The sequence below is a fragment of the Centruroides vittatus genome, unplaced genomic scaffold, assembly GCF_030686945.1.
Source record: "Centruroides vittatus isolate TY-2023 unplaced genomic scaffold, ASM3068694v2 contig_680, whole genome shotgun sequence".
In the NCBI taxonomy this organism is placed as follows: Eukaryota; Metazoa; Arthropoda; class Arachnida; order Scorpiones; family Buthidae; genus Centruroides; species Centruroides vittatus.
Genome location: NW_027122427.1, coordinates 540,945 through 556,785, shown reverse-complemented (window position 1 = coordinate 556,785; position 15,841 = coordinate 540,945). Strand labels below are relative to the sequence as shown.

The window sequence follows — 15,841 nt, the reverse complement described above, 5'->3', positions numbered from 1 at the left end:
ATGATGAACATGTCTAAAGACTGGTTAGATGTTTATACACAAGCAGACCAGATGCTTTATTGAGACAAAAAGTCATGCTTTATTCTAGATGTATTCTATGATCATTTGACCAATGATCTGAAGGAAGCTATTGCAGAGAACATAGATCTTGTGCTTATCCCAGATGAGATGACAAATCCAAGTTTTGGATAAAAGTCCTATGAACTGGGTCTAAATAACCTGAGATGGTAGGAAAGACAGATAGACAGGGAATATTTATAGAAATAGTTATCTACTTGAACTGGACACACTGACCGCTTCCTATCAATTGTGTGTTTCATTTTGGATGTGAAATCTACATTCCATCATTATGCTCCTCATGAAACATTCCTTTTTGTTCTAATCTCTCTTCTTTACCAAGTAGTTGTCGTCTTTTTTTCACAATGACCCTTTCATTGATCCAAGCAAAAAGATACCAACTTTTTTTCCTTGAGTTTTTCTTAAAACAGTCCTTTTCCAAATAGTATTGTTCTTCACTTTTGACGTAAATACTTTCACTATGAAAGTGTATCCAAACACATGTTCAAAGACAGGCCATCCAATCCAGCCAGTCCAAATCCAAACAAATTAGGAGACGGGAAATGCATATTAGCATGCTGTACAGACATTTTGGGCTCCAAGACCCACATTATAACAGGCACAAATGTAGTAAAATTATAATAAGATTGTAGTCATTGTTTTTCATTTTGTATCTACTGTAAAAAGCAGAAGTCACAAAATAGCATTAAAAACTGGCAAATTTTTGGAAAACAACAATTGGTAAATCTTATTTCATACACTAGTATACGTGTCTATTAGCAGGACTTATTACACACATACTAATGGACAAAATAAGATTATAATAAGTTAAGGACACTGAGGCATATTAATTTAATAATTGGTAAATTCTGATTTATTAAATTTGCTCTCAGAAATAAATGTTAAAAGAACATATAATATATATAGATCACAATTTACCAATTATTGTGTGTGCACACATTTATATATACATACACACACTTTTTTTTTAACTTTCAATTTAGCTACATTTGAATGCTTTCATGTCAAAAAAAAGGAAAAAAGATTTGTATAAAATTACACAACTCTAATTTTTAGTATTTATTTTGTAAATGACTAAAAGGTTCAGATATGAAAATTCGATATTTTAAAATATTAACCCATGTCAATGAATAAAGTTTACAAAAGCATTTATACATAAAATATGATCAATATACCAACACATGATGGTTTACATTAGATTTACAATTTCTTGTGTTTAAATTACTTTTAGAAATAATGGATACTGCAAATCATTAAGTTGTTTTGCAGTTTATTATAAAAGAAAAAGAAGCTGTGGTATAATAAAGAACAACTAATTTATTAAAACTACTCAAAAAAATTTTCTTTGATATTTGAATTACCATAAATGATAAAGTTTGAAATTTAAATATAATCATAAACCTAAATAAATTATGTATTAGAAATGATACAGGCATACATACAATTCTTCATATATGCAGAGGGTGTATTGACCTGTTATAAATTGAAATATTGAGAACAACTTTCCATTTCTCTGTAGTACAAGTAAAGCTTAAAAAACTTAGTGTACTAAAGTAAATTTTTTCATTATCTTTAATGGGTAAATGAGTAATTAAACATATATCTTATTTAGTTTTATATTATTCACAAACTTGGTGTATAATTCATTTATATCATGTCCAAAGAATTGACATCTGTTTTAAGACTCCTTTTTATTCAGCTTTTAAACTAAAGTCAAATGTTTTGACTAAATTTTTAAGATTTTTAGATTTTTAATAAATTTTTAGCCTACATTCAAACATGATAATGGCAAATTATATAGATGAAAATATTCATTAAAAATTAATGCTGCCTTTTAAAAGTTTTATGTAAATTATTTTTATTATTTCATTCAGTGCATGTGATTTTAAAAAACAAAAATGATATCATGTGACATAATGTTTGAATTTTTGAAAATTTTATTCTGTTGTATTTTATTACTACTTACTACTGTGTAGTGTTGTGTTGTGCTAAATCAAAATTTGATATTGAAATTCCTTTGGTATTTTAATATTCTATATTTTAGAATATTGATATCAACATTGTAAGCGTGTATGAATTGGAGTTTGATACATCAGTTATTACACAGCATTACTGCTGCTGTAACTTCATTGCATAGCTATGATTACAGAATGAGATGCATTCAATATTTAGCACATCACTTTCATCCTTATTCTGGGAAATCTAGACCTACAATAATGGCGCACAATTGTTTTCATATTTTATATAAATAAAAAGAGTATTATTATTAAATAAATATAATTCAATAAATTCTGATAAGGGAATATTCAAATTTATATTTAGTATAGTTATTTTTGTGCAAATAATAATAATAATAACTTTTTTAAATAATAACTGTAATGTAATTGCTAAATAACTTGTATATATGGAGCCAATCAAAAACATAAACAGAATCAAAATGATTAGTAGTGAAAAACAAGTATTAAATAACAAAAAGCACTGCTTCATTAGTCTAAGTAATGAAAGGTTTTGCAATAAATAATAAATGTCCTCCAAAGTATAAAATAATATGTTGAATATTGGAAATGTAATAAATATTTTAAGTCAACTAAAACCTAGTCAAGCAGATTATTTTGGGGTTGCAATATGAAAAATTAAATTAACAAATTTTAAGTAAAGATAAAATAAATTTATCATCTTATCTTACCATCTTGTCTTAAGATCAATGATTAAAAATGTAATTTCATTAATCAATTCATTTAGAATGATACTTATGATAATATTTGAGACGGGTAATTCTCAGTTAGAACATCGTGTCCGTCTTAATCGTAATACCAGAAAACATTGGAGTGGTCTTGCAAGATTTTTGAAATATAAAAGCCAAAAACAGTTGTCAATCTTTAGCAGATAAATTACAACAGTAAAAAATATAATTATGCAAAGAAAATTCCCAAATAAGAGAATTATTTTTTTATTAAAAAAATATTTGTTGAAGAATTTAATTAATTTTGAATGAAAAAATTTAATTAATTTTGATAAAATAAATTGATTTTCAGTTATTACTTTTTAAACTGTGTGAGAAATATTACAATATAAACAACAAGTTAACTATACTTTTTTTAAATATAAAAATAAACAAGATTTTTATTTTTTTTTTTTAAATTTCATGAATTTAATGTGAAAATTGAAATTAAAATAAATTTTTCTAAGAAAATGAATGCCTTATATTCTTGACATTCTTTATAATTTTTTAGGCTAAAAAATCAATTGTAATAATAATTTAGTAGCTTTGTATATTTGTCAAAAGTGCTTTTTTGATTATCTTAGAACAGATTATAACTTATTATTTAATAATCTCAAAATATAATAATTTATCTCTCGCCATAAAATTAGAAAATGAGAATATGTTTGTGAAATAATACAAATTTTATAATTTTCGGAAAATAAAATTTACGTTCAAGTGAACGTTATTATCGTAAACCAAATAAATCTTTGTAAATCTAAATTGCTTTACTAGTAATAGCATGGCAATTCTAATAAATCAAGATCTAATAATTATCATCTTTTTACAATTATTAGACCTTAATATATTAGAATTGTATGTTAAAACTAAATTAGCAATAACCACAGTTCCATCATTTTTTGGTAGCAGAATCTTTCTCTATTCACTTTTTATAAATTCAATATAAATGAATATAATTAATTTTTGCTGCTTTTAACAACCAGACAAGGTATTTGGCTAATTCAACCTTTTAAAAACTCCTTTCAGATTATGTTAAATATGAGGGGTGTCCAGAAAATTAAGAATGTTTGGCTATAAAAAAGGAAAAAAAAAACAGTAATCATAAAGAAAAAGTTTTATTAAGTAATTATTACAAGACCAGTTATTTTTATATGTAGTCACCATTACAATTTAAGCACTTGTCGTATCTGGAAATGTCCCAATACCACAAAAGTATCAATACTGGTATCACGAGTAGCTTTAAAGCAGCGATATCGGTATCAGTTTTAAAGTATCGATACCTGCCAGTATAAGTATCAAAAGTGGAAATTATACTGGCCGTCATTGTTCGGCCTGTTTTTACTGCCGAGAAGGTACATCTATTCGTCTTTATGTGCAGTGGATACGTTCCAAAGAACGCCGTGTAAAAAATATTGCATGAAAAAAGCAGAGTACGTGCATTCCGTAGAAAAATGCTCGACGTAGATTATTATTATTTGTGTGTTAGGTGTATCCAGACATTGAATTTGGAATGGAAAATTGTCTGAGATATCTATTAACCAAATATATTTTAGCTAAACAAAATAATGAGATTCCATAAATTATATTGAGGATCATATTTTCTATAGCTATTTACTTGAACATTGCTAATGAGGATTTTACTGATTTGATTATCTAGCTTACTTCCTTTTTATCAAAATTAAATTAGCAAAACAGGATGTGGGAATTAAATTAAATAAATAACATAATTGAATTCTCTCACTTTGTTTTACTAATTCAATGAACAGTTTTGGTATACAATTTTCCATAATCTCTAAAAATCATTCCAAAAGGGATTTAAGATATTTTATTTACTCAATTTCATCACTATTAATTGTAATTTTTAAAGTGTCTTTTTTTCTTTTGCTTTTAAACTTATATTGGTATTTGTTTTCTAAAGTTTTTGTTAGTTTAGTACAGTTTAATGAAGTTTGAAGAGTGATAGAAGTCAGGAGTTATCCACAGAAGATTATTCTATAATCCTTCAGTAAATTTAAAAAATACCTTATCTACCTAATTCAGATTGACCAGATGATCCATATTAATAAAAAATCAAAATTACTTATCGTGACATTGTTACAATGCAAGATATAATTTTTAATTATATTCTAATTGAAATTGATTGACCAGAAGTTTGTATATAGTAAATTGGGGCATCTAACCCCTATCTGGTCTCAATTTTCACTATCTAACTCCATTCTTGAGAATAATGAAGGACAAACTGACACAACAGTGGGAATATACTGATATGCAGTTTGAAAATTGTAGCACAATAATTGTGGAAACTTCATATTTTTTCACTTTTATTTAGATTCGTGCTTTGATGTAAATTTAGGATAAAATTAACTTTTTTCCCAATCTGTTAATGATTTTACAATTTCTGTAGAGATTTCATACAATCTTTAACAAGCTATGTCCACTTTTATATTATTGGGCTGCAATTTCAAATTGCTGACCTCCAAATTCCTACTGTCATCCATCTATCCATCTGTCTTTCATCAATTTCAAGAAAGAACAGATGAAAATTGAGACCAGATATAGAAAGCTTAGGGACTGAGGGACCAAATTAACTATATACAAACTTCTAGTTGGACCAGAAGTTACATGATTTTTTAAAATATTATTAAAAATTGCAGCCCTCCATTTTGACAATGTCACAGTAAATAATTGCTTGTTTCTTTATAAAAAGTGATTGAATCTCCAGAAATATATCATTTTTATAGTAAATAAAGTTCAGTGACAAAACTTGATTAAAATTATATTTTTAGGTGATCAAATTATTATACTAAAATCATGCTGTCCTATTTTTGATCCAAAACATCGTCGGGATTGTATGTATAAATGTTGGGGTTTGGGGGGATTGCTCAATGACAATGAATAAGAAAAATTTCTCATTATTGAATATTGAGTGGATACACAAAATATGGTGTAATTGTTGTGTACAGTACTCATTTATACTTTTAACTTTTGTATATGTTAGGAACGGGCAATTTGAATATTGGGGGATGTCCCCCCTCTGTCCATGGGATCACAACTCATGCAAAATTCATATTTTTTGTTCAATCCCAACTGACATTTTCTATTCTCTTGTGTTATTTTCAGTATATGATTATATTTTCATTAATCAGTATGATTCATTTTCAATTAATATGCATTCATTTTCACTTTCTTTTTGTTTATATATAGCAGACTTGACCAGTTTATAATGGGATGTGATCAACTTTCATGATTCAAAAAATACCAATGTACAGTACCACAACATTATTTTTTTTAATAAGAGTGTTGTTAACTCGTTCCTATAAAATTATGCTGCAAAACATAGTTAAAATGTATTTATTGGACAGTAATTGATCTTCCAAGTTAATTTTTTTTTGTTTTTTTTTTTTTTGTAAAGATACTATGGTTACAGCAGCATTTATTATTCACCATAACAAAACAAATTTTATTTCCATTTACCATGCAAATCATAAGCATTGCTTCTCTTTGGTATATTCATTTTGCACATAGCTGAAAAAATTTATGCGTGTACTTTCAATAGTTTATAACTGCCATTTTCAGGCAATATTATCATGCACAAAGAACAGAACATTACTATTTGAAAAATGGAATACAAATGGTAAAGGACATTTTTTAAAATTGTTCCTCGTGCATAAGCATTGAAATACTATTGAAAGTATTTGCATAAATAAATCTTTTCTGTAATGTTGATAGTGTGTTGTTAATTTTCTAACATAATGAAATTGTTTAACTCACAACAAAGCAATTTATAAAATAACAATATAACTTGGATATTACCAAAGGGGGGCAAGTTCCATTTTCTTGTGTTTCTCATTCAATTTCTGTACATGTTCTTTTTACTGTTCTTCAATTGGAACCAAAGACACTTGTTATCTCATACAGCACAACAATAACAATCTGCAGTGACGGTTAAAATTTTTTGGGGATAATACAAAATTTATATTCCCATAAAAAGAACTATTGTTTTTCACATTTTTAACAAGCTGTATTATTTGCAATCAACCAAAAATGATGCCACATCAATTAGATGATCATGATCCATGCCCATAGGAACAATGATTACTTTTCTACAATCAATATTGTAAATTTTAAATGCTTTAATGATGAGATTTGTTTCATTTGTTTATTTTTATTTTTTTTTTTTTTACAATTCTTGCAATTAGATTTTGGAAAAATTTTGTATTTCTAATTAATTTTCAAATATTCTTGAGATTGTCATGTAGACAATGATTTGCTATGAATTTTTTTATTTATATTTTATATAATTTATGCATTATAACAATAAAATGGATATATTAAAAATTTTTGTACTTCATTTAATTAAACAAAAGATATTGTAAGATAATATTTGTATAACAGTTTTTACCATTTTCTGTTGTTCTTGTTGGTTTTCCATTTTTATTATAAAGTCATTCTCTCTATAATTACTGAAAGATAGACAATAATTACAATAAACTCCTCATTAACTATATATTTAATCTTACCTACTGAAATTGTTATTATTTCTAAAAGATAGATAGGCAAGAACAATTTTGAGAAAAACAAATAAACTAAAGGATGGTAAACTTGTATGTTTTATTCTGAAATGTTTTGAGAAAACTCCCTTTTTTACAAATTTGAAATCGTGTCCTCCTGTTTTCTTTGTTTCTTTAGCACAGTGCTGAAGAAACAAACAAAAAACTACCTTGTTATTGTTTCAGTTCATGAGGAAGGAAGGTGATAAAATAGATCTCATATGGTCACCAGATACATCTATTATCATTTTAAGGGCTATAGCTAAGCTCAAATCACTGCCACTTCAGAGAATCTTTATCTTTATATATATATATATATATATATATACAGGGTGGGCCAGCGAAAACGAAACGGCAGAGTGTTCGTGTTCGTCCAAGCAAAGCGCTCGGACAGGTCGATTTTAATCTCGAGGGGACATCTTTTGCAATAAAGTTTTTGCGATTCTGAATGCAACAGACAACAAAAAATTTTAAAAACTTATTTATTTTGTATTAACTAAAAAAGCATTTATTCGAAAAAAATGATTGTTTAGTTAATATTCAGAATCGCAAAAACTTTATTGCAAAAGATGTCCCCTCGAGAGTAAAATCGACCTGTCCGAGCGCTTTGCTTGGACGAACACGAACATTCTGCCGTTTCGTTTTCGCTGGCCCACCCTGTATATACATACACATATATACACACACACTTTTTTTTAATATATGTGTATTAAAATTATTTATATATATTTTTTTGCTATTATGAAAAATGTAATTGGCTATTTTGACTCAATGATAATTTATTAATGTTTATATTTAGCTTATTTAATAACATACATAAATCAATTGGCAATATACTTTTACTGCCAAAAATCACTCTTACCAATGCAATTTTATGATAATATTAATAACAAAAACCATATTTATAAATTCATAAATGAATGAGTCTTATAGATTTCAAATATAGATTCTTTAACATGAAAAGAGTTTAAAATATAACTAAAACTTTCATAATGATTTGGATTAATTCTAAACTCTCAAAACCGATTTTGAATTTTAAAAAATAGATAAATGTTCGATAAATGTTAAACAGTAATTTTGTTTTAATTTTTATATCATACAATAACTGTTAATATTTTTTTTATTTAGTTGGGTTTAGCTGGTTATCCAGGATTGTCACCCCTATTAGCTCCCAGTGGTGCAGCTGCAGCTACTACACCTTTTGCACCTCCTGGTCATTTAGCTGCATTTCAACCAAAAGTAAGTTGCATTAAAGTTATTTTTGATAGATATCACGTCGATAGAATTAGAAATTATTGTATTTGCAGTTTGTCAATTTTGTTTTTATTTACAAGAGAAACTGCAGTACTACTACTCTGACCTTTAACACACAGTATAATTTAAATTTTCAAGCATTTTTGATTATCTTAAATGACTTTTTCAGGACCAAATGAAATCAATTTCAATTTAAAAGAAGAATGATACCTGGAATGCATTCTGGAACAAGTTGATTTCAAATATTATTGTTTTAGAACAATGAAAATTTAAATGCACACGTTGAACTTGTATATAAATTAAAATATGAATATACAAATCAAAACCAAAGAAGGTTGTTTCAGATGACCAGAAACATTAGAAAATTAAAATTGTACTGCGTGTTAAATGTCTGAGTAGTAGTATTGTGGTTTATTACAAGTGTAGTTTTCATAGAAACTGCAAATATACTGTAATGTGTTTAAATTATTGAAAAAGGTTAAAGATATTTTTTACAAATATAGATTCATTTGATCTTTTCAGAAGTTTGCATAGAAAAAATTTAATATCTGTTAATGATGATATTTCAATAAGTAACAGAGTTCATTCTAACATATCATAATATTAAAGTTATGACAGAACACTAGAGTATCATTTCAAAACTAGATATTAAAAAAAAAAGGTTCAAAAATAATTTTTTGGCTGAAGCTTATATGACAAGTTAGGTTCTTTTCAAAATTATTTTGAGTTGAAGGCTGGAAAACAATAAATAATAGGAATTATTAGTAGATATATAAGTTACTGTATTTTCTCAATTCTGATGTGCTATCAAATCTAGTGTGCATCCATTTTGGAGATACAAAAACTAGGAAAAAAAAGTTAGTTTGAGAATGTAATGTGCTCCCTTTTCAAAAATGCAGACACAACAAAAATGAATGCATTTGTTGAGAAGTGTTTTATTTTGACATTTACAGAACTTCATGATATCCACATTTTCAAATATATTCATTTATGACTCATTATCAGGTACAAAAGATCTGCAGACCAATGTGAAATCACAGTCAAAATTTTCATAGAAGGATTTCCTATCAGTATGCACAAGCACGAAATTTACCAGATACTGCTCTGGTATAGATGTTCTTCAGCAAAATGGATATCTTTTCTTAAACACAGGTTCATAGATGATTTGTCTTCTGGACATCATTTGCTCAACCTGCTGTAGTTCAAAATTGTTTCAAACCTTCTAAATCATTCCAAAACCAAAATTATAATTAAAGTATTGGGAGGGATGTGTATGATGTCTCTACTGATGCCATAATACATGCAACTTGCCAAGCAGAATGAAGAGCAGATGACACAAATGAGATTATGGTCCCAATTTTTGAGACCAGAAGAGTCCAAAAAAGGCATGCATTAGAATTGAGAAAACATGAAAGGTAGTTGAGAAGATTTTTTTAAAAACACAATCTGTATCTCTGCTTACATCACTGAGTATTTCCTTCTTTCAACTTATGAGAATAAAGAGTAAACCAACCATCTAAAAACCTTTTAGTAAAAAATTATGATGGAAGTTGATTTCACTAGTTTAATTATTATGCCTTTGTGTCCTTTTTTAACTTAATTTAAAATTTATTTTGTATACTAGTACTTTCTATATATTAACCATATTTTCCAGTATAATAACTCCTGTTAATATATAGAAAGTACTAGTATACAAAATAAATTTTAAATTAAATTGATTTCACTAGATTTGTAAAAATTTCTATAAATGATATGAAGTTTTGTGCATTATGTATACTATTTTGCTTAAATATAATTTTCTGTACGCAGTCTAAATTATAAAATTAAACAATATTTGAAAAGAAAATAATAAATATATTTTAAGTTTTTTTTTTTTTTTAATATTCTAATAATACTTTATTTTGGTATATATACACTTTTCAGTCACTTCAGTCAGTATACACTTTTCAAAGATACAGTGAAAAGATATATTCAAAACACTTAATCAGGTTGTTAATTACACTATAGATAATTATAATACTTGTTATAAAAAATTCTTTATTTAATACACATTTAACAATTGTGATATTTCAAATTAAAAACTGTAATTAATTCAAAGAAGAAACTGCAGTTTAATTTTCTAGAAGTCTTATTTTTATCATCATAATATTTTTGGGCTTATAGCAGTCATATTCATAAGCTACAAGAACATAAGAAAACAGAACATATTTTGGTTTATTCTGGAAGCATCTTATTCTGTCAGTTCAGTTAAATAGACTGAGCATGAACAATAAGATTATTTAATTTCATTTTCTTTTAGCATGTAATCAAATATACATTTTATTAATTCTAAAGTAAACTGTAAACATTTTTGGTCTAAATCCAAGGACATTTAGAAGTAAAAATTGTAATTTTGAAGAGATAGTTTGTATAACAAAAATACAAGCTAAAGTTTATATTTAAAAAAATCCTGTACTAAAAGATACTTGATCTAAGCCTTTTACAAGATTACATTATAATTCAGTTTAGAATATCAATAATAAAATTATTTAATGTTAAAATATAGTATATATAAAAATTTCATTACTGAAAATATCAAATATTTAATTACAAGGTTAATCATTTGCTATGTATTGTTTGCATATTTAATTTTTAATAAATCATGATGTTTTTCCTCTTAATTTAATATTTATATGAAATTAAAATTTTTATTTGTAGATGAATTCTCTTGTGAAAAGCAAGACTATGGTAAGCTTTATTTTATTAGCATTTTCGATTAGGTATATATTAATAGTCCTGTTCAATTCTAAAATTGTGAAAATGATTTAGTGTAAATGAATGTCAAATTCCATTTCTCTCTAACTTTAAAGTAAATATAATACATCATTTAAGTAGAAATGTAGCCAAATAATCAATTAATTTAGTACTTTTAAATCGTATGGATCATTTAGAGAATTGTTCAAGAAATCTTCAAAAAAGTCTGAGGTTATCAGGTTAAAAAAGCAAATTTCTGAATTAATTGGTGTAAATAATAACTTAAAAATTAGATTGCTCATGTTTTGATAACATTCAGTTAATTGTTATTATAGTTAGAACATTCTGTCAAATAGTTTTAAGTGATTTTAATTTGACATATTTTTGTAATATTTTATTTTTTTTATTAAAGTGTTTATAATGAAAAAAACTTAAACTTCAATTTTTTTAAAAATATTTCTCCTATTATTGAGATATCTAAATAATAATAATATCTTTTTATTGTCCAACATATATTAAGTTTACTTTATTTTTAACTAAACTAATAAAACATATGGAATAAGTCATTTAAGCCATATTAATAAATCTGATTGCAATAAATTGCTTCAGATGGTGATACAATTCTTAGTAGTTTGTTGTTTTAAATTATTATACCAGATGTCATATCATATATACGTATCATCAATTCTACAGGGTACCAACAAATTAGAGATAAATTTACACAAGTTGTATTATTGAAATGGTTTAACTTGGTGTGAGATACTAGAATTCATCATTTTGTTATTCTGTTAAACTTTCTACCTTGATAAAGATGTCAGACAGTTGTAGTGCAATTATTGAACTTTTTAAAGGTGAAATGTGCCAGTTTGATGTCGGTTGAATACTTGGTGTTTCTCACCAGACAGTTTCAAAGGTGGTAAAGCAGTTTCAGAAGCTTGGGCATAATGGGAACCTCCCAGGAAGAGAAAGAAAGTGAACTGTCACAAAACTTGTGAGTTCTAATAAAAACCCACTGGTTTTGTGACAATATATGAAAAATAATTCTGCAAAATCCAGTTTCCATGAGAAAAATTGCAAAAGAAATGGACATTGAGAAACTGCATAAGCAATAACTAAGAAGGATCTTCAACTGACCCCATACTTAACTACAAAGAGGGCAATATCTTACAGATGAGAATGCACATATATGGCTGGAAAGATGACAGCAATTGAAGTAATGCACCATTGCTGGTCAAATTGGAAATATCTCTTCCACTGGTGAGAAAATTTTCGCAATTGAGCTAGTCCACAATCACCAGAATGGTGAGAAATGATCTAATGGATGTCCAGGATCATCTGATGTAATCAAGCATCATTAGAGTGCATTAACTATTGTGATATGGAGAAGGATTTGCTCATCAGGCAAATCTCCTCTTGTTTTTTGTATTTGAAAGACTCAAAATCAATCAAGGTGTATATTGGAAGGATATTTTGAAAGCTAATATCCTACCTTAGGCTCAAGAACATTTTGGAGACCAAATATGGGCATTCCAAAAGGTTTTGGCACCTGCTCATGGCAGGATTGACACAGGAATGATGCAGGGAAAATTTTCATGATTTCATTATTGTCTAAGAATGGCTGCCATTTTTGCCCACCCTAAACCATATGGACTAACTACAGTGTCTGTAATCCATTGGACCACTTTTGAAGGCCAAAGCCCGTGCAAAATCCCACAGGAATTTGCAGTTGCTGAAGCACACTCTTGTAGCATAATGGGACATATCTTGGTAGAATTTTCTTTTTCTAATTATAGTAATTTTAATTATAAGTATTTAGGATTGATTTTAAAATAATTATTATAACTCCATCTTGTAGACCTGGTGACTATATGTAATCAGTATGCAAATAGCAAGATTTACCAATGGTGATTCATATTATGAGTATACATAGTAGTTAAAATGTAATTTTTAACTGCTATGTACACCTGTAAATATATATAAAAAATCTGTAGATTGAATCTTGTATGTATAAAATGTCATGGTTTTATCTAAATATGAAATTTACAGAACTTCACACAAAAAAGTAATTGATGAGGGATTTCAGATCCAAAATTCATTAAGTTCCAAAAGATTTATATACTAGAAAATATTTGAAACCCTAATCAAAAAATAGTAAACAAAATACAGTGGAACCTCGGTTAACGAAAGCCCTGGTTAACGACCAAATCGGTTAATGAACTTTTATTTTTGAAAAAATTTTGTCTGAGATAATGGACAAAATTCGGATAACGAATTTAACAGTTTTTTTGTGTCAAATTTGTAAGCTTGCTGATTTTTAGGGGGTAACCAGTTAATTGCACATCGGTGATGATCTAGGGTCCATTTGTATGTTGGTGGTGGCAGAGGAGACAAAGATGACAAGTATTTTACAGTGAAAATTGTTTATTTAAACGGGAAGATGCCTCATATTTGAGGTAGTTGGAAATGGTTTATCTACAGTATTTTTTCCCCGGCACTGAGGAGTGGCATATCGCTGGTCCTACTTATAGTGCAAGCTGATCAAGCTCTGGAGCGGACAAGATGGATTCGCTCGGTCACAGAAGCGATGGTAGATGATGGAGCTGTGGCAACTGGATTGGCCCGCAAGACACAACACAAATTTTAGCAGGCACGACTTCAGGCTTAATCCAGATGATGACAACACAGATTAATTGCAGTAGAATTTTTAGGAGAACTGCATTTTGACCTTGAGATTTAGGGTTTTTGTAGTATTTCTTCCTTGAATCTCACCTTTTGATTGGTCCTGCGTCCCATTCCTCGCTTTCCAATTGTTTTCTTCTTTGTCCCCAGGTGATAACCGAAACTAGATCAGGTCACGAGAAAGGTCCATTCCGATGCATCTATTTGACACCTGTTCGTCAAGTCTGATCAGAGATTGTTGATAAATCTATAAGCCTTGCGCTCATAATTTAGCCCGTCATTTCTGTTATCTGTCAGTTTGGAACTTTAATGATCGTATGCAATGTTTTTATACCTGTCAAATCTTTCCCCTTTTCCAAAAATTTAACCTAGATCAACTGTTTATGTGTGCATTTTCCTATATTTTCATCAAAGAAAACCCATTTTACAAATAAAATTACAAAAATACCGGCTGCTAGAATGAATAAATTGTATTTGCACTAATTTCTAAGGGAAAAATTACTTCAGTTAACAAACGAAATTGAGGAACGGATTAAGTTCATTAACCGAGGTTCCACTGTATAAGCTTATGGAAATATAAGTTAAATATAATATATATAAAACTAATTTACATTATCTTATGAATAATTCAATATCACATCAGTATTGATGTCATCAGACAATAGGAAGTTTTTAAGTTTGATATTATCAACATTATAAAAATCTAACCTTAATGCAGAAACCTAATTTAATGTATATCAGATATTATAATATGTGTATAGAATAGATTTGATAGTTTTATATACATTTATGCAAAACAGAACATTAAAATATAGAACATCTTTTAAATATTACTTTTATTAATTATAATGTATTTATTGTTAACAAAACAAAGTGTGTTATTTTTTTTATATTAATTAAATGTAACAATAAGTGTTGTTTTATAAAATAATATTTTTAAGAACATGCACTTTTCAAAAATGTCTCAAAAATCAATGTTTATCTAATAACATCAGTTGTAGCAGACCTAGGAGTCGCATATGACATAAACCCCAAATGTTTTAATTCCCCACAATAAAATAAATAAATCTAAATTAATAAAGAAAACAAAAATAATTCTTATATATAAAATTGATAATTGTTACCCTGAAGGAAAAACACTCAATATACAGTAATTCATTTAACTTTTTTGTTTCCGGGTACTAACTAATTATTCCAACTACTTACATCAGTTGTTTCTTTGTCACTAATCTTCAGTTCATATCAGCTTAATTAACTTTAAATTTATTAGAGTAAGCAGGACAATGGTAATGGTACAGAGAGGTCATTATTCTTTTTATCATCATCATCAGACATATACAAAATATGGTGTTGTCGTCATTGTCATTCATGAGTGTTCACATTAATAAAAAAAGCTAACACTCAGGAATGCTCTTGGGAACCTTTCTAAAATGATTACAATATGTGTCTCAGTGATAATCATCTTTCTGAATTATCTTTCTGCATTAGAATTTCATATCTCAGTTCTTCAAAAATATTGTTTCTCTCTAAATATCTTTAGAAGAAAAAAAATTTTAATTTAGTAAAGATTTTTCCAAAATATCTATTAAGTTATGTATACATTTTATAGATTGGTGTCTTAAAAGGTAGCGAATAAATAAATTACTTTTTGATTCATATTTACATTAGATTCAACTTAACGGTGCTACATTATAAAAAATTTCAAACATTGCTCCATCTATGTTCAACTGTTGTACAGTACATAGGTTGCTTGGAAAGTTTTGTCCTCTAGACTTACTTTTTAGTCTTTTAAAATATTCTCTACCATCTCAATGCATCTTGCCAT

General features: G+C 27.5%; 1 protein-coding gene across 3 annotated transcripts in view; it reads left to right on the top strand.

Annotated features, from left to right (window-relative positions):
- tay (tay bridge) overlaps positions 1 to 15,841 on the top strand; it is a 494,398-nt gene that overhangs the window by 428,371 nt on the left and 50,186 nt on the right. For all 3 annotated transcript variants that reach the window (XM_067276200.1, XM_067276199.1, XM_067276198.1), the window contains 2 exons: positions 8,479 to 8,589; positions 11,302 to 11,331. In XM_067276200.1, the coding sequence (XP_067132301.1) occupies positions 8,479 to 8,589; positions 11,302 to 11,331 (141 nt within the window). The remainder of the gene's footprint in view (positions 1 to 8,478; positions 8,590 to 11,301; positions 11,332 to 15,841) is intronic.